The 25,159-nt window shown below is 42.0% G+C and overlaps 1 protein-coding gene across 1 annotated transcript; it reads right to left on the reverse strand.

Moving 5' to 3' along the window:
* Nucleotides 1–2,352: 2,352 nt before the first annotated feature.
* Nucleotides 2,353–24,205, reverse strand: upk3b (uroplakin 3b). The gene is made up of 6 exons (XM_060848233.1): nt 24,029–24,205; nt 12,966–13,127; nt 10,704–10,938; nt 9,047–9,138; nt 6,420–6,546; nt 2,353–5,350 (listed from the first exon to the last, which is right to left on the reverse strand). The coding sequence occupies exons 1-6, from the start codon at nt 24,084–24,086 to the stop codon at nt 5,230–5,232; spliced, it is 795 nt and encodes a 264-aa protein (XP_060704216.1). The 5' UTR covers nt 24,087–24,205; the 3' UTR covers nt 2,353–5,229.
* Between the last annotated feature and the right edge of the window lie 954 nt (nt 24,206–25,159).

Here is a 25,159-nt window from a genome sequence, read left to right on the forward strand (position 1 = left end):
AGCAGATCTGTTCTTAAACCCTAAGTGAGCCATTCTATTCAGTAATGGGTGTCATCTGTTATCAGTGCAATTAATTTGTTAATGTATTTAACTGAAAATGAGAGGCTGATAACCCCTAAATACAGAAGATTAGCTGAGATATCTGGTCAACACTGAGCACCACATCAGCAGGACTGTTTTCTAAATGTAACATGAGGACGTTTGAAGGCATGTTCTCAGTATCCACCATAATTCCGGGTTCTGGCTGTTAACTGCAGTCATTTCTGGTCACGGCCTATTTGACCCCAAGGTCAAATATCCCATATACTGTTCCAGCACTAAAAATGACTGCTTCCACCTCAGTCATGTTACCCATCTCCTGTCAAAACCATCTCTCGACATTTTTTAAAAAATAAAAATGTAAACAATGTTATCGCTGCCTTGACCTACTTTCCACATTTTACTGACTCACAACTCATACAAAACAAACATTGTAAGCGGATCCGAAACTCTTGCTAATTCTTAACATCAAATCTCATTCCTTGGTCACCCTTGTGCTCACTAATGCAATTTAGCTTCAATTCGAAATTACCCATTCTTGTTTTCAAGTCTCTCCATGACTTCTTCCTCCCTAACTCACATTGCTTCCCCAACCTTGAACCCTCATTTAATCTCAGTGCTCCCATTCTGCCCTCCCGTGCCTCTAGGAGTTTGATTGTTCCTTCAGCTGCCTGGCGCCGAAGCACTGGAAACCCCTCCCAAATTCTTTCCATTTCAAATCACCTTTAAAGAAGCTCCTGAAAGTCGAACTCTTTGATCATTATCTCCTTAAGGTTAGATTAGATTCCCTACAGTGCAGAAACAGGCCCTTCGGCCCAACAAGTCTACACCGACCCGCCGAAGAGTAACCCACCCAGACCCATTTCCCTCTGACTAATGCACCTAGCACAATGGGCAATTTAGCATGGCCAATTCACCTGACCTGCACATCTTTGGACTGTGGGAGGAAACCGGAGCACCCGGAGGGCACCCATGCAGACATGGGGAGAATGTCTGTTTGGAGTTTGCACAGTCACGCAATGCTGAGAGTCGAACCTGGGACCCTGGTGCTGTGAGGCAGCAGTGCTATCCACTGAGCCACCCCGGTACAAAATTAAATTGATTTTGAAACTCTCCTTGGGGATTTTAGTAGCTTAAAGATGCTATAAAAGCGAAACTGGTCAGTTATGAATAATAAAAGGATTTGGTAAGGTACATAAAATTGAATTAATTCCTCAGAGGGACAGTCCAGAAAAAAAAAGTACAAACTTAAATTGGAGAGAAGCCATTCAGGGTGGTGTGAATTTGGTGTCCTCTCCCCTTAAATTTCCAAAAGGACATAGCTTCTTGTTAGAGAAGTACACGAAGGCTTAGAAACCAAGGCTGGTAGCTGGAATGAAGATTCAAATCACCTACAAATCTAAATAGTGGAACGGAGATCAGGGCTTAAAAGCAGCATATTCCTGGTCCCATGTTACTCATTAGATCATGAATCTCTTTTATGTTTACTCACTAGTTCCATATCCTGCAATCTTTTAAATATTGTGTGAAAAAATATTTTCTGATTCCTTCCTTAATGACTCAGCACTAATGTTATTACTTCCTTTGCTTCTGCATTCCCGCACCAAAGAATTTTTATTTACCCAGTTGAAAACTCCCACACAATGGAATTATTATTTTACTCGCGATATGTATTGTCACGTTCCTTTAAGGCATTATTTTCCCTTCATGCTGATCTTGAGAGAATGGAATAACTTTGCTCTATTTTGGGACCATTCAAACCGATGAATACAATCAGAAATTTAAAACAAAACTATGACAGACAAGCAATTCCCAATCCCAATAGCAAAACCCGACCAACCTGCCAGTTTTTAGGAATTACTTACCTTGGATACTGCAGTGAACAATTGTGGAGAGAAAATCAGAGGGGCTATATAAAATAATGTTCTTTGAAGACTTTCATGGTAAACCCCAAAATTGCTGAGTGTCAAAGATTAGTCAGATAATAAACAGCCTGGTCATTGTCTGATTCACATGGCACTATGAGCCATAAGAATAGGCACATTAAATAACTCATGACACGAGTCGGGCAACAGGGGTGCTTGGAGACAGGAAATACCTCCCAATACCTCCAGGAATATTTCCATTTGGAATTGACAGCTTTATCCCCTTCAGATCCAGACAAGAACTGGAGCCTGGAACGTCCAAGATAAGAGATAAAAATTCTTATTCCTCTCTTGAGAGAGCACAGTTTGTTAAACAAAAACAAAAATTGTTAGAGTTTACCCCCCACCTACTGAGCTATGGTTACAACATAAATTCACAAGTGAACAGTTTTCGTGTTTAATCATTTTGTATTCAGAACAAACTTACATATTCCCCACAATATTCAGATTGGTCAAAAGGTTTTCAATAATATAACAATATATAAAAGTAATAGATACAATATTATTATAAAGAAATAAGATATTTTAAAACAAGGCAGTTCTATGGACAGCTCAGTCTATCCAACATCAGTCTTTTCTGCTGGGGGTGTATTGTGTGGGCTTCTTTGACACATTAATTTTAAGTGTATCCAAAAGTCACTGAACCCTATGATACAGTTTCTCAGTTTCTGCTTTCAAATGAGATTCAAAGTAAAGTGGGGTCAAAGGGCTTTCTAGAACTGATGTGATAACTCCAAACACCAAAAATGTTGGTACCCCAACTCTTGTGTACCCCACCCAACTCACCCCACCTGTTGTTTTAATTGCTGTTCATCTGTAGTAATTCTTCATCATGACAAGGCAGTAAACAGTTGCAAACTTGGTCCGTTTTCTAATGTTGGTAGGGTTTTATTTGTAATTTATTTTAAAGGATAATGTTAGTTTATCAATGCTATTCATGACCATTCCTAAAGGGAGTCCTTTTCCAAAGAATTTTGGATAAACCCTCAAAGGTCATTCACTATAAAGGCATTATTTTGCTTCATATATTGAATGAATTTTCTCTCACACTGTATTCCAGTCTGTTGACTCTGGAGTTAGGGTAGGGGACTGTTTTCTCCTTGACCTCCATGTCAAATCAGTAACAGTGACACAACAGCCTTCACTTGTCCCCTTGCTGTTGGGGTGGAGATTATCTGAGCTGGCTACCTGCTTTGGGAGGCATCACTGACTGAACGTACCTTGTGGGAAAGTCTGAGTGTGGCAGTTTGTGGGACAACACCAAGGTCCCTTCTCAAGTATCAGGGAAATTCTTAAACACAGTAGGAGTGTAAAGCTGGGTGTGTTATATACAGAGCTCTTTGGCTATTCAATTGAATTTATACATAAAATTATAATAATGAGAACTCCTGATGTCATCAAAATTCAGTGCCTATGCTATCCTGCTAATATTGTGCCAATGCCCTAAACATGTGAAGATCAAATGTATTCACAGTTAAGAGCATTAAAGCAAAGGGTCAGAGATCACGTTTAAAATGGAAGGATTAAGTGAGGAATAAAATTTTGCTTTCGACAGAACATATACAATTGGCTGCCAAACTCCTTGAATCTTAAAGTAAATCTCTACTAAACTAATTGGATCCTAGATTTTGGTTTCAGATGCAAAGATGTTTATGTTCCAAGCCTTTCAGGTTGAGACTTAGACTCACACAGCATGGAAACAGAGCCTTCAGTCCAACTCGTCCATGCTGACGAAATTTCCCAAACTAAGCTACTCCCACACCCCTCTAGAAAACTTTTCCTACTCACCTGTACCACATCTACCACTTCCTCTGGGAACTCTGTTTCAAAGTATTGGAAAACAGGAGGACACCCTCAACATCTAACTTTTTCAACCAAATTTAAAACTATTAAATAGTTTTCTACAGCAGAGTTACACACGACTGGAATGGGGTGTGGAGATCAAGCATAACCAACTGGATTTCCCATCTCAAACTCATATATGCACTCCTGTTCTGTGAAGTTCTGCATCGGGAACATTTAATTGATCTAGCAGCATATGTTTTTTTTTTTAAAAAAAGCTAAAAGACATTACCATGCAAGAAATATTTCAAATGGAAAAAGAATCATAATACGCAAAAGATGGAATGATGACAGAGAAACCAGGGCAGCAACAGAGGAGGAAATGCTTGACCCATGGGGTAGAATGTGTTCTTAATCCACAAGACATCAAGGTAAAACCATCTGCATCAAATTCTCACCATAGCACAATGACCCAGACACAAAGGGGCCTTTACCTGGGCTTCAGGCTCTCAAAGTAGTGAAAGTATTTCTCATAAGTCAGTAACTGCCATTTGGACTCAGCTACAAGCCTTATTCCTAGGAAAACCAACATCTCAGATATGCTGGAAGGATAAAATTTGGACAGCATCTTTAATGCCCCTTCCTCCCTTTCTTGGTGGAAAAGTGCAAAATGCTATGGGAAGAACAGAAAGAAAAGTTTCCAACTCTAATCTTTTGAATTTGTGAATGTTTTAGCTTCTAATTGAAACAATGGCGGGAATCAGAATCTGCTATCACAACCTTGTATTCCTTTGGGGTAATAATTCAAACAGTGCCCTGGAAGCCAAAACAGCAGCTAGGCGTGGAGTGGGATTGGAAGAAGGGCTCAAACAATTACTCCTCCACTGCAAAGATAAAGATTTTCTAATACTTCATATTGCAAATAGTTGTTTTTGTTCAGTAAAATATTACCAAAAGATATTTCATTGAAGTTTTTTGTCTTGCAATCCTAAAACATAATTTGATTCATTCCCAAGGCAATCAGAATCAATGCATGATTTAAATTTAAAACTTGGCAGTTAACTGTCAGTCATCATCTAACCGGTAACTCTCCATGCTAAAGCTTCTACCAGAGTCTTCTCAGACAGTATAAAATTGTTGTCCCTCTTGGCTTTGTTGTTATTCTTGCATATGTTCTGTTGAGTGCAAGACAAAAATCTTCAACAAAATTTATTTGATTTTATCAATATTTTATATTGCACTGATATTCAGAATGAACACTGGCACTATGAAAAAAAAAGAGAAAACATTAACTTTAAGGATTTCACACTCAACATTTGAATCATCAGCGTAAAGACACTTCATCATTCCAAACACCATCATAGTTACATGAGTGTTCCACTGTAATTGTGAAATTGGGTAGTTGGAGAGATTGACAAGGAGGAATGAGGCTGCTAGATTTCTGTTCGTACAGACAGTCTGTGGTTGGACCATAGAGACTGCTTCACATGCCCTTTGGAGAAACGACACCTGGGTTTTTCTGCAAGCTGTGAGTGTTGTACCGTCGGAGGGAGTCAAACCTGGTGAGATGTTCAGGGAAGTCAGACGACATGGATTTTTTGCAACTGCAAGGAAAAAGGAAGAAAAGGAAGAGTATTAATTTACTTTGATACATTGAATTCCCCACAAATCTATTGCAAGAAATCAATAAATAACTGACACAACCAGTCAAGCATTTCAGAAAACACTTGTGGTTAAAGTTTCTTACTAATATTCCCAAGCATGCTGAAGCTACTAACTCAGTGTTGGAAATCTCATTACCCTACGAATGGGGGTCAAGAGTAATCACGAGTTCTATTGGGAGTCATTGCAGCCATGGTACCTATGTCCTCTTTAACAGTTATACATTGACCACCAAAATAGCAACCATGAGCAGAATACTTCATTTTGTTTTCCCTCTCCCTTGCATAGCAGCAAGAAGGAAAGCATTTCACAGCAGAATCCACCAGTATATTAACTCAGAGCAGTGGGATGGAGCTGAGATCTTCTGGTCTCTGTAGGTTAAAAGTTCTGTTGTTGCTACTGCACATGTTAACAGACCCCATAGGCTAAAGATTGTGAAAACTGTTCAATACAGTGTGCAGCTTGGCTTTGTATGGGACCGAAAGAAAACGGTTGAAGTTATTGTTTCCGGTGTCTACGTTTTTTCAATTGACTCACCCAGAAGAATTGGGGTGGGGGGTGTGGAGAGTACAAAACCTCAGACACCTATAAACTCTAACAGGACTGGACAGGTTAGATGTAGGAAGGATGTACTACTTTATGATAAAAGGTGTACATCTATTAGGACTGAGATGAGGAGAAATATTGTCTTCCATTGATGGTGAGCCTGTGGAATTCACCACCACAGAAAGTGGTTGAGGCCATAATATCTGTTTCCAAGAGAAAGGTTGAGAGAGCGCTCATGGCTAAAGGGATCAAGGGATATGGGGAGAGGGTGGGATCAGGATACAGAGCTTGATGATCAGCCGTGATCGTGATGAATGAAGGAACAGTCTCAAAAGGGCTGAATGGCCCATTCCTGGTAAAATAAACAACCGGGCTTCCACACATGATTCTATTATCCAGCAATCCTTAGCTGACAACCCAGCCCATCACCAGGTAAGGCCAGAACCCCAGAGGCAAGTTACTTACCAGACCATGGCGAGCATGGCCACAAACATTGCCAACAGCAGGAAGAGCAGAATGGAGAGTATTGTTGTTATGACAACCATTCCACCAGTGCGACGTGAGAACGGGACGATAGTATTGGGATCTGTAGCTGGAAGGAAAAAAGGGACAAGAAAACCGTTCAAAACGCACACCACTGGGATTCCAACTGCAGTCAAACAAACACCAAGGAATTCAGGAAACACCCAGCAAACAGATTCAAGACCAAAAACGGTCTTCCTCCAGCAGTTTTCCCAAATGCTAACGGATCTTTTCTTTCTCTATTACGGATTTTCAAATGTTCCCAAATTGTTCCTTTTGTATCCTTCACAGAAAATTAAGCTTCTTTTTAGCCATTTTTTAAATGGCCTACCAAACAAATGATTATGGAGTTGGAGATTAAAAACAACAGGGTGAATCTTTTGAAAGGAGGACCACAGGTAGAAATATTTCTGGAGAAGGAAGAGGGTTAGAGGAGACGTCACCAGCACAATGGATCAAATGGCCTCCTCCTTCAACGTTACAGGTTATCTTTTATTTGTTTTGAAAACACTTCATTAAGGCCAAGCTCTGATAAATCTTTGTTGTACTCCCTCCGTAGCCAGAACATCTTTCTCCAGTAAAGGAGCCCAAAACTGCACACAATATTGCAGGTGTGGTCTCACCAAGCCCCTGTGTGGTCTCACCAAGCCACTGTACAACTGTAGCAGGACATTCCTGCTCCTGGTCTCAAATCCTGTCATCATGAAGGCCAACATACTGTTTACCACCTGCTAAGCCTATACGTTTATTTTCAGGGACTGGTGTACAAGGACAGCAAGATCTCATTGGGAAAGGGGAAGGTGCAATCTATCACCATTCAGATAATAAGCTATCTTCCTGTTTGTTTTTATTACCTTTCCTTTACCCACATTATACTGCATCTGCCATGTATCTGCACACTCAAATCTCCAAATCACACTGCATTCTCCCACAGCTCACCCTCCTATGCAAATTTGTGTCATCTGCAAATGTGGAGATATTATATTTAAATTCTCTCATCTAAATCATAACTGGGATCCTGGTACCAACCCCTGCTACACCCCACTAGCCACACTGTCACTCAGGCTCACTTATTCCTAATGTTGCCTGCCTTTCTCTATCTATTTCAGTACACCACCCCTCAATCCTATGTGCTTTAATTTATCATACTAATCTTTTATGTAGGACCTTATCGAAAGCTGTCCAAAAGTACAGCATTTCTTGTCCATCCTTAGTTGCCCTTCAGAAAATGGTGCCTTCTTGTACTGCTGCAGTCCACCTGCTGTGGGATGACCCACAATGCCCTCAGGGAGGGAGTTCCAGGATTTTGACTTAGCAATAGTGGAGGAACAACTAAGTCAGGATAGTAAGTGGCTTGGAGGGGATCTTGATGATGGTGGTGCTCCTATGTATCTACTGCCCCTGTCCTTCTAGAATGAAGTGGTTGTGGGTTTGGAAAGTGCTTGGTGAATTTCCCATTGCATCTTGAAGCAACTGAGTGTTGGTAGTGGATGTTACATCCTCAAATTCTATTAGGCATGATCCCCCTTTTGCAAATCCAGGCTGACTCTGTTCGATCCTGTCACTGTTTTGCAAGTGCTCTGTTATAAAAGATTCTATAAATGGACTGTAGAAAAGTTCTTACTCCTGCTGATGAAGGAGGTACTCACTGGTCTATAATTCCCTGTTTTTTTCTCTATTTCCTTTTTTAAAATACTGGGGTATTTAGCAAACCTCCAATTGATAGGAACTGCTTCAGAATCTTGATAGGTGACCAGGATTCCTAGGGCCTACTTTTGATACCCACCCTAGACTACCTCACTATGATGCAGACTGTGGCTCACTAGTTCTGTTGGCCAGTGTAGCTGTATGGAGTCAGAACAGAGATCAACTCAGAGATAGGGAGCGAGGCCTGGATTGTTAGAAGTGGACAGCCAGGCAGGCTAGAAACACCTCAAGTGCTGGAAACAAATTCTGTTTGGCTTTGCAAAGCGAGTACAAATTGGATGTATGATTTTGGAAGGTTATGCTATGCCTATGAATTCACATAGACTAAGTTATTGTATTATTGTTGATTGCGAGGGATAGCATTGTTACTTTTAGTTATCAGTTCAATATTGTTATTATTAGTTACTGGTGGAATTAAATTTCATCCGACCTCTTCAATCCTGTTCACTCCCATATGAATAACACCCCCCCCACCTCTAATTCTCACTTTCCTCTCTTGACTCACTTAACATCCTGCAATATCCCAGGAAATCTAATCTTAAAGAAACATATGTGTAAAGCCAGGCTTCATGTGGTACAAGCTCAGGAAAGGTCTCTACCCAGAGGAGGCAACCTTGGTGTCTGTAGATGCATGATCCCACTGACTTTATCCTCCACTGCCCCACAAGTTCTTGTTTACAAAGAGAATGATTCTTGGCCTTTTACAGCAAGCCCCTGAAGAAGGGCTCATGCCCGAAACGTCGACTCTCCTGTTCCTTGGTTGCTGCCTGACCTGCTGCGCTTTTCCAGCAACACATTTTCAGCTCTGATCTCCAGCATCTGCAGTCCCCACTTTCTCCTTTTACAACAACAGCAATACTCACCACTTTTCAGCATGATCTCGGCTGTAAATTCAGTTTCTGCAACAATATTGGGTGCGTTGGTGGTATCAGGATTAATCAAAACGTACTTCATTCTAAACCAACAACAAAAAAAGGTCAGCCTTTAGAAGATAACTTTTATTCTCATGAGAAAAGCTGTTGAAAGAAATTGGAATCCTTGAACTGAATATATCAGCGACTTAATCCATATCCCTCACCTTGTGCAATCTCTCAAAAATACTGATGTGGAGGTGCCAGTGTTCAACTGGGGCGTACAAAGTTAAAAATCACAACACAAGGTTATAGTCCAACGGGTTTCTATGGAAGCACTGCTCCTTCATCAGGTAGCTGTGACACAACCACCGGATGAAAGAATGGTCTCTCCGAAAGCTAATGCTTCCAATTAAACCTGTTGGACTATAACCTGGCGTTGTGTGATTTTTAACTCAAAAAAATACTGGTTTCAAAAAGTCGACTACCTGGGGGAGGTGTGCCGTCATGGTAATGTTACTGAAATAGTCATCCAGAGGCTAATCTTTTGGTGCACAGAAACAAATTCCACTGCAGTCGGGTGGATCACATTTCTCTTTCTGTAAAAACACTTCATTCACAGAATTTATTAAACTACATTACATGACATAACTGTTCAAAGTTGTAATTGCCTAAAAATCCGGTCTCTGCTAATACTGGATGCTATTCATTAGTTTTAATTAGTCAATATTTAGCAGGCTCATTACATGTCAAACATTGCACAAGATGGCAAGGCAGCAGGAATACTCAAGCAGCTTCCCACTGTCTTTTCTTGCCATTTTGCCAGCTTTCCCTCCTGGTAGTCTATCGCCAACAGATCAGAAACTTCTGACCCATATTTCAGAAGGACTGCATTGTTTGCAAAGCATTTCAGGACATCCTCAGTGATGAGAATCCATAATTAAAAGGTTTCTTTCTGTATCTATTTTAGGGATGGTCAATAAATGCTGGCTCAGCCAACAACACCACATCCCAAGTAAGAGTAAAGAAAATGCTGTCTGAATGTGCTTCTGTGCCAACTTGATTGACAAAGTTAAAAATCACACAACACCAGGTTATAGTCCAACAGGTTTAATTCGAAGCATTAGCTTTCGGAGCGCTGCACCTTCATCAGGTGATTGTGGAGGACAAAATTGTAAGGCACAGAATTTATAACAAAAATTTACAGTGTGATGTAACTAAAATTATACATCGAAAAATACCTTGTCTGTTGAGTCTTTCATCTGTTCGAATACCTTGCTAGTTTCACTTCTTTCATGAGTAAATCACAAAACCTTTTTTTTTTAAAAAGTTGCATTCTCAGGTTAGCTGTAACAATTGGTTACAACAGACAATCCAGGTATTTTTCAATGTATAACTTCAGTTACATCACACTGTAAATTTTGTATTTAAATTCTGTGCCTTACAATTTTGTCCTCCACAATCACCTGATGAAGGAGCAGCGCTCTGAAAGCTAGTGCTTCCAATTAAACCTGTTGGACCATAACCTGGTGTTGTGTGATTTTTTAACTTTGTACACCCCTGTCCAACACCGGCATCTCCAAATTATGATTAACATATAACATATTGATTGACTGTAGTGAATGCCAATAAAAATAAAACAAAAAAAGTGACTTCTGATTTGACTTACCGGAATGTTCCACCAGTAGGTAAAGGTGCATTGCAATTCGGAGTGGTACAGGGTACTTCTGCCCCAACTCGCAAAGTTAAGATCTGGCCAGGCACAACAGTTGATGGACAAGAATAAACATTTCTTTTTGTTTTAACAGTGAGGTAAAAACCATTTGATCCAGAGAAAGCATCTTGGAAGGTCAAAGTTGAAGGATCCACATTCTCATTTTTGATACTGTTAAATCTTTCAACTCCTGGATTGGAAAGGAACAAAATTGTAAATCAATCCATGATGCAGACCAATCACAGATTTACTTCTAGAGCAGTAGAATTAAAAAGCAGGCCACTTAAACTATACCCAATTATACCAAACTGAACAGCTTCAATCTACAGAGTCACAAAACAGATGTTGCAACACTGGGACAAATGCTAAAGAGATTTGCAAGGATGCTCACAGAGAAGTTAAGGAAAAAGCATTAATTTTGACAAAGTGTTTAAAGATTTACAAAACTGATACAAGAACTGAGAGGTCAGACCATCATAGAATCCCCTCCAGTGCAGAATCAGGCCGTTCAGTCCATTGAGTCTACACTGACCCTCCAAACAGCATCCCACGCAGACCCACCTCCCTACAACCTTACACTTCTCATAACTAATCCACCTAGCCTACCATCCCTGGGCATTATGTGCAGTTTAGCATGGCCAATCCACCCTAACCTGCACGTCATTGGACACCGGAGCACCAGGGCGGAAACCCATGCAGACACGGGGAGAATGTCTGTGTGGAGTTTGCACAGTCGCCCAATGCTGGAATACAACCTGGGTCCCTGGAGCCATGAGGCAGCAGTGCCAACCACTGAGCCACCATGATGCCCTCTGTAATGGCTAAACAAGCACAGGTTATTTTCTTTTAAAGAGAAGGTTGAAGGGTGTCCTTAAAGAGGTTTGATAGGTTAGACAAGATATCTTTCCATTTCTGTTTCCAATTCTCTCTCCAGGTTTGGTCTCTGTTGGCTGGGCCAGTATGTATTGCCTACTCTCCAGCACCGGTGGATGTTCTAAAGTTTGTGACAGCCACAAACAATGGAGCAATAAGGCAACATCACTGTCAAAAACCTTTCAACCAACAATACATCTAGATCCAAACCCTTGGTTTGTACTTTACACATGTAAACATTGACTGTAATTATAATGACACACAATATTAGAAGAAACAGATTTTGTGCAATGTCAATTTTGAACAGACATGCAATTTTATAAATTCTGCAAATAAAGTGTCTTCAGGTGAAAAAAAAAGTTGCTCATCCTGGTTGTCCTTGAGGTGATGGTGAGCTGCCTTCTTGAAGCACTGCAGTTGGTGTGGTTTAGGTACACCAATCGTGCTATAAGGGAGGGATTTCCAGGAATTTGACCCAGCAACGCTGAAGGAATAGCCAAACTATTTCCAAGTCAGGGTGGTGAATGGCTCGGAGGGGTACCTACAAGTGATGTATCTGCTGCATTTGTCCTTCTGATGGTAAAAGGCCACAGGATGAAAAGGTATGGTTGAAGGAGCCTTGGGAAGTTAGTGCAATGTAGATACTTCACACTGCTTCTACATGAGAGTTCAAAACTTGGGAATGTCTTTACAAAAAGTCATTAATAAGACAGAAAAAACTTACAGAAATATATCTTACCACGGGGAATAGTTGAGATGAACAATATTTAGAGAAGTTGCTCAAGTGTATGTAGGGGGAGGAAGGGAGGGAGGGAGGGTTGACTGTAATGTTTTAAACTTTGTTATCAATAGGCCCAAGGTATTGATTTGATTTATGTCCAATTTTCCAACATTGCCCATCACTGATATCACCAGTCCTTACTCTCTCCAGAACACAATTCATCCTTCTTCCCTCCCCCCAGTAGCTGGCCAGCAATGCATAAAACCTGTCAAAGTTTTAAACAAAAATCACCACTTAAGTGTAAACCTTGCCCATCCACTTTAATGACTGAGGGAGGAAACCAGAGCACACGCAGGAAACACACACAGACATTGGAAGAACATGCAAACACCATATAGACTGTCACCAGAGGGTGGAATTGAACCCAGGTCCCTTGGTACTGTGAGGCAGCAGTGCTAACCACTGCGCCACCTTTCTGCCCAGAATTAATTTTCATCAGCCATAAAGTACTGTATATAAATTCCAGAACCAATGCATTAGTCTCACCAGGCACCTTAACCGGACAGGAAGTTGTACGGTCACTTTAGAGGAAGTAGCACTTCACACATAACAAAGATACTCACCAGATGCATTAGCCACGAGCAGCCAAACATCACATATCACACAACCTGTGTCTGAACTGTTAAACACACAGAGTGGCTGTTCAAGTGCAACAGTTGTTTGTGTGATTCGCCCTAGTACAGTATTTGACACAATTTCAGGGACATAAGAGATTGCTGTTGGAACTGCAAAGAGAAAAAAAGAATGAATACACAGCAATTTCTGTCAAATAAACACATTCTGTAAGTCAGAGATATACAGCATGGAAATAAATCCTTCAGTCCAACCTGTCCATGCTGACCAGATATCCCAACCCAATCCAGTCCCATTTGCCAGCACTCGGCCTGTATCCCTCTAAACCCTTCCTATTCATATACCCATCCAAACGCCTTTTAAATGTTGCAATTGCTCCAGCCGCCACCACTTCCTCTGGCAGCTCATTCTATACACGCACCACCCTCAGGTCCCTTTTATCATCTTTCCCCTCTCACCCTAAACCTGTGCTCTCTAGTTCTGGACTCCCCCACCCCAGGGAAAAGACCTTGTCTATTTATCCTATCCTTGCCCCTCGTGATTTTATACATCTCAAAGATCACCCCTCAGCCTTCCGCATTGCAGGGAAAACAGCCCCAACCTATAGAGCCTCTCCCTTTAGTTCAAATCCTCCAACCCTGGCAGCATCCTTGTAAAATCTTTTTTTGAACCTTGTCAAATGCCTTACTGAAGTCCATATAGATCACATCCACTGCTCCACCCTCATCAATCCTCTTTGTTACTTCAAAAAACTCAGGCAAGTTTGTGAGACATGATTTCTCACGCACAAAGCCATGCTGACTATCCCTAATCAGTCCTTGCCTTTCCAAATGCGTGTAAATCCTGTCCCTTAGGATTCCCTCCAACAACTTACCACCAGTGACATCACACTCACTGGTCTATAGTTCCCTGGCTTGTCCTTACTATCTTATATAATGCTACCAAGTTAGCCAACCTCCAGTCTTCCGGCACCTCACCTGTGACTATCAATGATACAATTATCTCAGCATGGGGCCCAGCAATCACTTCCCTAGCTTCCCACAGAGTTCTCGGGTACACCTGATCAGGTTCTGGGGGATTTATCCACTTTTATGCATTTCAAGACATCCAGCACTTCCTCCCCTGTAAAATGGACATTTTTCAAGATGTCAGCATGTATTTCCCTACATTCTATATCTTCCATATTCTTTTCCACAGTAAATACTGATGCAAAATACTCATTTAGTAGTTCCCCCATCTCCTGCAGCTCCACACAAAGGCCGTCTTGCTGATCTTTGAGGGGCCCTATTCTCTCCCTAGTTACCCTGCTGTCCTTAATGTATTTGTAAAAACCTCTTGGATTCTCCTTAACCCTATTTGTCAAAGCTATCTCATGTCCCCTTTTTGCACTCCTAATTTCTCTCCTAAGTATATCCCTACTGCCTTTATACTCTAAGGATTCACTTGATCTATCCTGCATATACCTGACATATGCTTCCTTCTTCTCAACCAAACCCTCAATACCTCTAGTCATCCAGCATTCTCTACACCTATCAGCCTTCCCTTTCACCCTAACAGGAATATACTGTCTCTACACTCTCGTTACCTCATTTCTGAAGGCTTCCCATTTTCCAGCCGTCCCTTTACCTGCAAAAATTTGCCTCCAATCAGCTTTCTACAGTTCTTGCCTAATACCGTCAAAATTCACCTTTCTCCAATTTAGAACTTCAACTATTAGATATGGTTTATTCTTTTCCATCACTACTTTAAAACTAATAGAATTATGGTTGCTGGCCCCAAAGTGCTCCCCCACTGACACCTCAGTCACCTGCTCTGTCTTATTCCCCAAGAGTAGGTCAAGTTTTACACCTTCTCTAGTAGGTACATCCACAGACTGAATCAGAAAACTATCTTGTACACACTTAATGTCCTCTCCATCTAAACCCTTAACACTATGGCGGTCCCAGTATATGTTTGGAAAGTTTAAATCCCCTACCATAACTACAATATTATTCTCACAGAAAACTGAAATCTCCTTAAATTTGTTTTTCAAAATTTCCCACTGGCTATTAGGGGGTCTAGAATACAATCCAAATAAGATGATCATCCCTTTCTTATTTCTCAGTTCCACCCAAATAACTTGCCTGAATGAGAGAGTCAGGGCAGTGTTCCTGTACTGTACATCATTACACAACAAAGCACAAACAACCCAATTATATGATTTAGCAGTCATATGTTCCCCACAAACCAAATGGGATTGATATGATTTTAAAAAATCAAATAAATCCTTCTTGATCCAGTACGTAATTACTGAGATATAAAATGGAAGATGCTGACTGGCTATTTGGCAGGACACAAACAATTTGATTAGATTCCCTACAGTATGGAAACAGGCCCTTCAGCCCAACAAGTCCATACTGACCCTCTGAAGAGTAATCCATCCAGACCCCTACCCTATATTTACCCCTGACTAATGCACCTAACACTTTGGGCAATTTAGCATGGCCAATTCACCTGACCTGCACATCTTTGGATTGTGGGAGGAAACTGGAGGAAACCCACACAGACACAGGGAGAATATGCAAACTCTACACAGACAGTTGTGGGAAGCGAACCCAGGTCCCTGGCACTGTGAGGCAACAGTGCTAACCACTAAGCCACCGTGCTGCCAAGCAGAGAAGTTACATCGGCACTTCATGTCAAAGAATGAAAACACATTGACCAGGCTATGATGTTTCAGTAAAGGAACCAATTTCATCTTTTTCTCCCCATGAATCACAGCACATTCCCATTTGTGCAGAATGCACATTCCTCCAAAAATCCAGCTGGTCAAAACAATTGATTCCAAATGAGGCTAATAATCACTGATATACACTGGCCAAATAAGATTAACTTTTCTTAATGGTTTCAAAAAGGATTCCAGGACTTTTACTGTTTGCAGAATGTGATTCTGCAGGGCAGTCTGCTGAAAACTGAAAGCCAAATGGATTGCCAATGATATGTGAAAATGAATACTTATGCCAGCAGTACAATGGGACAGGACTTTGTTATAACAGCTATACCCAGTAAGAGTCATTCTGCATTGGCCAACACAGGTAATAAAATTGTGATATTGTAGCCTAATTTCTGTTTGGTAATTAACACATGAACTTAAAACTTCAGGAGCTGTAGGCTTCTGGTTTGCCGACTGATGCTTTCACAATGCTTGGTAGGTAAAGAGTCATAAAATTGCAGGACGCCGGCAGAACTTCAATCATTCACATCTTCAAGGCAGCTCTGGTGAAAGGCGCTGACCTGAAACACCTTGAATTGTTGTTAGAAACGTCGGGACTTCTGAGAAAGCCGGTGAGGCTACTAATATTGACTCCGACCAACTCCTTACTCCCTCCTCAAAGAGAGAAAGCAGCCACTTCAGCGGGTCCAGTAATCTGTACCCCTCCCCATCCTGCAGTTACATTAAGGATGTCATGTTCCTGCCATGGATACCCTTAATAAGCCAGGAACCTTCTGAGATCCAGCCTTCCAGTCATCCTGGAGCCTACAGCCACAGCAAAGCCTAACCTCAGTTGACAGTCTTTTACAGCCTAGTCTACAACACTCTTGCAGTTTCAGAGGAGGCTTACAAGAATAATCCTAGGGGTGAAGTGCTTGTCATATGAGGAGCAGTGTGGGGTGGGTGGGAGGTGGTGGAATGGATGTCATAGAGTCATAGAGATGTACAGCATGGAAACAGACCCTTCAGTCCAACCCGTCCATGCTGACCAGATATCACAACCCAATCTAGTCCCACCTGCCAGCACCCAGCCCATATCCCTCCAAACCCTTCCTATTCATATACCCATCCAAATGCCTCTTAAATGTTGTAATTGTACCAACCTCCACCACTTCCTCTGGCAGCTCATTCCATACACATACCAGCCTCTGTGTAAAAAAGTTACCCCGTAGGTGTCTTTTATGTCTTTCCCCTCTCACCCAAAACCTATGCCCTCTAGTTCTGGACTCCAGGGAAAAGACCTTGTCTATTTACCTTATCCATGCCCCTCAATTTTGTAAACCTCTATAAGGTCATCCCTCAGCCTCCAACGCTCCAGTCTGTTCAGCCTCTCCCTGTAGCTCAGATCCTCCAACCCTGGCAACATCCTTGTAAATCTTTTCTGAACCCTTTCAAGTTTCACAACATCTTTCCGATAGGAAGGAGACCAGAATTGCACGCAATATTCCAACAGTGGACTATCCAATGTCCTGTACAGGCACCACATGACCTCCCAACTCCTGTACTCAATACTTTGACCAATAAAAGAAAGCATACCAAGCGCCTTCTTCACTATGTGAAGAAGATATTTCGGTTAGGAGACGGGGTTAGGACCTGAGGACACAGCCTGAGAAAGGTGATGAAGAGACAACCCTTTAGAACACAGAGATAAGGAAGACTTTCTTCCACCACAAGGTGATACATCTGTGGAACTCATTGTTGTGGAGGCCAAGTGATTGAGTGTATTTAAGACAGTGATAGATGGGCTCTTGATTGGTAAAGGGATCAAGGTTACAGGGAGAAGCCAGAAAGGGACTGAGAAACACAGACATGATGGCATGGAGGAGTGGCCTTGATAGGAGTGGAATCAGGCCATTCAGCCTGTCTCTTATGGTCTTCTGAAAAGCTAGTATCCTGCTTCCAACTTCACTTTCATTTAGTCCCCTCCCCTTGATGATTTGCATTGCCCTAAAGGAGCTTTACACGTAAGTTAATCAAGTGGACAGCATGGGTGATCAACTGCTGATGGTTAATAGGTGAAAACAATTTGGAATGGAGGGGGAAGGCGCAGTCGTACATAAGAGTGTTTCTGGAGAAATTCAAGATGGTGGCGACTCAGCAAGTCTGAGTCTACAGTGCTCCTTCCAAGACTTGGGCAAAGTGGATCTCCCACCCCCACCACACTCACCAAATCATCTAAAATAGCTTTTATTTAATATAATTAGTTGTTTGGCAGTGTTAGTATTAAATTTAAATAATCTAATCTCTTAGAAAAATGACTAAAGGGAGGAGAGCCCACAGCTCTCAGCAAGCAGGAACCCCTCCCCCACCCTCTCCAGCTGCAGCTGAGGCGTCCATAGCCGCCCCGGGGAACTTACCGACAATAATGAACCTTGTGGAGATGATTACCAAGCTGGATGCGAAGATCGATGCGTTCATCGAAGAGTCCCGACATCGCTGGGAATCACTCTCGGCCGAGCTGCAGAAGCACGGCCGAGACATCCAGGAACTCGAGTGCCGAGTCGGAGGGGCAGAGTTAAAGGCCGCGACCTCGGAGACTGCAGCTCAATCAGCCGCGGATCAGGTCCGGACTCTCGAGCAGCGAGTCCGGACCTTAGAGAATTACATCGACGACCTCAATAATCGAGGTCGCCGAAAAAATATTCGTTTGCTGGGCCTTCCCAAACGGGAAGAGAAAGGCCAGCTCACAGCATTCCTGGAACAGTGGTTGCCACAATTTTTGGATCTGGAGGCTGGATCAGGCCAGGTGTGGGTAGAATGGGCCTACCGGGTCGCAATACGCGGGCCTGGCTTGAACCAGCGCCCACACCCGGTCCTGTTCCGGCTGCAGAGCTATAGGGAGAGGCAGATACTCCTAGATGCCTCTAGAAATCTTGGAAAAGATCCTAAAGCCATGATCTATAAAGGATCCAAGATCATGTTATTTCAGGACTTCTCCCCGGCTCTGGCTCGAAGGAGGAAGGCGTTCGATGAGGTGAAGAAGTGTTTAAGGGACTTAAATATTCAATACACCTTACGCTACCCAGCGACGCTATGTTTTAACCACGAAGGATCCGGGTATATTTTCAGATCTCCAGAAAAGGCTAAGGAATTTTTGGACTCTCTTAAATAAATCGTAAGAGATAATGTATGTTGGCTTGCCTTTCCCCCACTCCGATTTATATCCCCCCTTTTTTTTTCTTTTTCCTATCTTGCTGTTTATTATTATCTGGGGGGGGGGAGGGAGAGAGGGAAATCTTTATTTGCTCTCCATTTAACGATTTTCTCCCCCCTCCTTAGGGTTTTTAAAATTTTATTATTATATGTGTGTATGTGTATATGTACATATATGTGTGTATGCATGTATGTGTATATATGTATATAATATAGTTAATGTTGGTGGGGAGAGGTGGTTACCTTATTCTATTTTATTTTTGCCTCTGGGAGCGGGGTTATTTTCCTTTGCTATTTGATATTATTATATTTAATTATAATTTTTTGAAGTTGTAACTTTATAGTTATATATGTTTATATATGGTATTGATACTACCAAATATACTCAGGTGTGGGTGGGGGGGGTGCTCACTGTTAACTCTAGCTCTGTATTATATTTGAATCCTCCTCATCTTAGAAATAGTTTCCTTTTTATCATACTGTTATGAGTGTATTAGAGAACCTTTATTTTTGTAAATTCTATATGCTCTTTGCTCGGGATGTTTTAGATAGGGTTTCCCCTCCCGGGGGGTCTCAGATTTACCCGGATGATTATGGTTGATCAGTCGGTTAAGTGGTGCACCTGGAATGTCAAATAGGAAGAGATTATTTTCTGTTCTCTCTTTCCATATAAGGAAAAATATTTTGGTAAACTGGGTGGCTGAAGGCTCCCCTGGAGTTTCAAATTGGCACAGATTAATTATGGAATGTATTCCCCTTGACTTCCTTATAAATATGGTGCACCGAAAGACCGAATTATTTTTTATAAAATATGGCAACCCTTTTACATAGACATTTTGGCTATCCTAACAAGGGCTTTTATTTAATTGAGATTACAAACATGGCTGGTCCGGGGCCCCTTGGGAGAGGAATCCCATACGAATACGGGTTTTGTTATATATGATGTTAACACATTCCGAGCAAGTATTTTAATATCCAACTTCTATGTTAATCGTCGGGGGGTTTTTTTCCCCCCCACCTCTTTTTTTTCTCTCATTTTCTCTTATTTGAAAGATGTAAGTGACTCAATTATACACTCTAGCTAATTGTAGGTTAGATTAGTAGTTAATTGAGTTTTGTTTTTTCTCTTTTGGTATTTTTCTTTTGTTAAATTTTGATTATTGTATATTTAAGATTTATTTTTATATTAATGTTTGTACTTGAGAGTTTTGTTTATTTTTGTAAATTTGTTAAAATGTTAAATTTCTAATAAAAATATCTGTAAAAAAAAAGTATTTCTGAATATAGAAAAGGAAAGAAAGGTCAGCGAGTCACTGGGTTGTAGCTCCTTTCAATGCTTTAAATGTGAATGCTGGATGAGAGAGAGGTGACACCACTGAGGGTACAGTGATTGTAGGTAGGACATAGCCTGATACCCAACTTCCTGTCCACATTCACAATGTTAACTCATACTCAGGAGTGAAGCACTGTCACATTGCCTGATGCCCATTGCCTGGCACAGCACAGTATTCACCCTCTGGCTACATTGCAGACAGTTTCTCCTGAGCCATCCATGGATGCCAACTGCTGCAGGTGGCTGTGTCCAGGCTTCCTTCATCAAATCGAGCTGGCTGCTCATTGTCACCCACAGGGAAAAGAATTTCCTTTCTTCCCTGACCGGGAAACCTTCTGACAGACACAGAGAGAAAGCTTGCTGCCTGGCCTCTTTCATCTCCATTGGGGAGTGGGGCCTGAGGAATAGAGACTGACTGATCTCCTGGCCTGAAGAGTATGAAGAGCCTTTTAACTGGCTCAAAGGTAGAAGACAGAAGTTGATGGTAGAGAGTTGCTTTTCAGACTGGAGGCCTGTGACCAGTGGAGTGCCACAACGATCAGTGCTGGGTCCACTACTTTTCATCATTTATATAAATGAATTGGATGTGAGCATAAGAGGTATAGTTAGTAAGTTTGCAGATGACACCAAAATTGGAGGTGTAGTGGACAGCGAAGAAGGTTACCTCAGAGTACGACAGGCTCTTGCTCAGATGGGCCAATGGGCTGAGGAGTGGCAATTAGAGTTTAAATAAATATGAGGTGCTGCATTTTGGGAAAGCAAATCTTAGCAGGACTTATACACTTAATGGTAAGGCCCTAGGGAGTGTTGCTGAACAAAGAAACCTTGGAATGCAGGTTCATAGCTCCTTGAAAGTAGAGTCTCAGGTAGATAGGATAGTGAAAAAGGCTTTTGGTATGCTTTACTTTATTGGTCAGAGCATTGACTACAGGAGTTGGGAGGTCATGTTGCAGCTGTACAGGATGTTAGTTAGGCCACTTTTGGAATATTGCATGCAATTCTGGTCTCCTTCCTATCAGAAAGATGTTGTGAAAGGATTCAGAAAAGATTTACAAGGGTGTTGCCAGGGTTGGAGGATTTGAGCTATAGGGAGAGGTTGAATAGGCTGGGGCTGTTTTCCCTGGAGCGTCAGAGGCTGAGGAGTGACCTTATAGAGGTTTATAAAATCATGAGGGGCGTGGATAGGGTAAATAGACAAAGTCTTTTCCCTAGGGTGGGAAAGTCCACGTTTAGGGTGAGAGGGGAAGATATAAAAGAGGCCTAAGGGGTAACTTTTTCATGTAGTGGGTGGTGCGTGTATGGAATGAGCTGCCAGAGGAAGTGGTGGAGGCTGATACAATTGCAACATTTAAGAGGTATCTGTTTGGGTATAAATCACACCAATTGTTTTCCTTTCTCTCATTAGAGGGAGGCAACTGGTGTGGTTTAACCAGAGGGTCACCAAGCCTCTAGCAAGGGACGAGGTTGAGAAAGTTACCTTCATGGTAATCTCAGCTGGTGTGGGAATTGTACCCATATATTGGCATCGCTCTGCATCACAAACTAGCCATCCAGCCAACCGAACTTAACAGACACCCTCAACACACATACTGACCTACTAATAGAGGGAATTGGACTTCCACATGGTATTCTGATGGGAGTTTCCTTTTAAATACAGAAAATGGGGTTGATACTCTTTTCATTAACCTTTCACATCGTATTTCCAAAATCTCAACACCAAGTAGCTTTGAGGAAGTGGTTTTGGACCAGACTGATATCAAAGGCAAACAAGTTCAGTTATGTGGAAGATAAGAATGTGTGCGATTGTTTCCCCTTACAGCAGAGATGGTGTCTGGGAAGAGTTAACAGGAGGTTCAAGGTTATGAGTAAATAATGAAAAATGTTTCCAGTGTGAGAAGAGTTAGAAACCAGGGGACCCTGATGCTAATTGATAAGGGGTGAGATGGGATTTTACCCAAATTATGAACTGAAATGCAGAGGAAGAACAGTGGAAGCAGATTCCAGAACTTTCATAAAAGGATTTGGATTCATACTAAAATAAAATCAGAATTAAGGGGAAAAAACTGCAGATATTGGCGAGGTTGGGAAGGGACAGAAGATTTCAAGCTAGTGCTGACTCAGTCGGCTGAATGATCTTTTATGCAGCGACATTCTATGATTGTAGTCTCCGTATAAAAGAAAATCTACCGGAGTTCAGCTCGAGAAACCAACTAATGGGCCCTAAAAAGAAAAAATAATAGCATTTTAAGCCAAGTTTATACCTTTCCCTTCTTTCAGGAAAGCATCCACAAGCAGATACCCACACAGCAGGTGTATTCCTACTATAGTTAACAAATTTATAACATAAAACCATTCTTTAATACTTCGATTTACCAAATCCCTGTTTTTTGGGGATATCCATTCTCCTTTTGACTTGTTCTTGGCATGCTTGTTTTAACTCATTCCTGTCACAACTTTTACTCATTTTTGTCAGATACCTAACATCTTAAAAACTGTTGCTCAGCAGCATTAGCAAGGTTTATGTTGAATTAAATTATAAATAAATCCACATTTAATTGTCCAACTCTTATGCAAAATCATACACGTTTTAACTAACAGGGTTGGGGGGGAAATTGGTGGAAGTTATATTGAATAAAAGATGGAGGACTCCAGGTCTCAACTAAGGGACCGGGCTCATCAAAAGGTATATTTATGAATCAAGTAAATTGTTGAAATAAAAAAGGCGGCAATTCTCAGTCCCAGGCTAACTATTGCAGCTCGGCATTGAATAGTGTAGATCCCTCCAGCTCTCTCTCTCCAGTCAGTCCAGGTCTTATTCTCATTTGTGTGGCTATTGTGGCAAGGATAGGGAATAATGGCCATCCCAGATTGCTGTTGAAAAGCTGAAGGTGAGCCACTTTCTTTGATGCACTTGAGGGGTTTTCGAGGCCACAGTTCGAGGCCAGCACTTGGCTGTGCGTTTGGAAATGTAGACCAGACCAGAAAAATGACCAGTTTCCCCCAGAAGGACAATTCATCTCCTGTTGATGTAATTAAGTGAATTTCAAATATCCTTGAGAAGGGAATTCCAGTCCCCTGTTTCACTCTCTCGGGATCATCCTATTATCCCTCTCCCCGAGGGAAACTGGACTCGGTAAAGGAATCAGTGGAGTTGCTCACTGCCCAAATACAGTGCCAGACGCCACTTGTAAACTAGAATCTAGCCATCTCAATGCTTTCCCCCTTCAGGACCCACTCGATGTTCGGGATTGCTGTCCAGACAAACTACATTCACACCGAATTATTATTGGTCACTCTGGTTATTATTGTAACCATTACAGAAGCAAAGATTTAGCTGAAAGCTGTGCTGACTCTGGAACACAGTATACTCACAGTTTCTATATTCACTCACACACAGGCAAATTCCAAAGACACTGTACCCCCTCAGCAGCAACATGACTAAAACCTGACACAAACCAGGAGCCAAGAGAATTCAAATATAGCACGGTACTGACATAAAAAAAAACAAGGAAGGTCGACAGACACTTCATTCTCCGCCAGCTTAACCTGAATTTTCGACAGGTTCTCATCCCAGCTTTCAAGTCAACGCGAACTTTTAGGAGAGAACTCGGCGAGGGGTTACAAGGACCCAACATCACCGCTCCTGAGAAACAGAAAACCAGAGACTCTTTCCACTAAACCGGAGATTTCACACGAGGCAGTGCAGAAGCGCCCGGGATCTTCCAGAGTCTTCTCCAACGCCTGTGCCCCACTCCGGAGAAGTGTTGCTCGTGAACCCAGACTTTGTGTGAGAGAAAAAGTGAGGTTGCTTTTACCTGAACTGCCGAGGCCACACACAGCGCACAGCAACACAACACGAAATATACGGTTCATCTCCACTGAACTCCTGCTCTGAAACCCTTCCACTGTTCCAGCCTCTCTCCCTCTACTCGATCTAATCCCCTCTGACGCAGTGTGGTTTAATCAGCTTCTTTTGACGTGCCAGTTCCCCTCTTGGTTGTGGTCAAACGAGTTGAACCTGCTCAGAAAGACTGTCTCTTCTCTAAAAGGTGTGGTTTAGTCGCAATTAACCATAACAAATACGACACACTACCTCAAACCCAAGGCATCTGATCGTTGTTAAATTACAACTCCACTATCCCTGGCCCATTGCACTTAGCAGTTTCAGGAATTCTTTCCCTGAAACTTTACCAGCCCACAGATTTGCAGCGGGTGACCTCAGGTTCACTCCGGTCACTGGCTGTGAAAGAGAAATAAACATTACTGTGGCAGAAGTCAGGTGTGATGTTATTAATAACCCAGGCCTTTCCGACAGGAAGCGAGTCTGCTTTAGATTGTGATTCTAAATAATCCGTGTCAATGAAAAGGGATTTGTGATATTGACAGACTTGGCATTTGGAAAGTCACCGTCTCTGTCCTTTCCTCCTGAATAATTCTCCATGCTTTTGGGATAACCAGTCCATTGGGAATGCTGGAAAACAGCCAAACCACTCACCCATTCTCCCTCCACCTGGCTTGTTTACCTGAACTGAGAACTGTCCATGTGACATTGCCCTCCCCATCCCCAACCCCCCAACACTCCCCACCCACTCAAACAGGAAAGGGAGACTATGGTTAAACTGTTAATCCCGGTAATGTCCTAAGGACCTGGGTTTGAGTCCTGCTATGGTGGAATTCGAATTCAATAAAATAATCTGGAATTAAGATTGTTATGACACCATGAATCCATTGTCGATTGTCAGGAAATGCCACCTGGTTCAGTAATGCCCTTTTGGGGGAGGAAACTGCCATCATTACCCAGTCTGGCCTAGATGTGACTCCAGACCCACAGTGATGGGGGCTATTCCTAACTTCCTCTGGGATGGGTAATAAATGCTGGCCGAGCCAGTGATGCTCTCAATCGTGAATTAATCTTAAAAACCCTGTTCTCCCTCTGAACTCACTGT

This window comes from Hemiscyllium ocellatum, chromosome 31, assembly GCF_020745735.1.
Source record: "Hemiscyllium ocellatum isolate sHemOce1 chromosome 31, sHemOce1.pat.X.cur, whole genome shotgun sequence".
NCBI lineage: Eukaryota > Metazoa > Chordata > Chondrichthyes > Orectolobiformes > Hemiscylliidae > Hemiscyllium > Hemiscyllium ocellatum.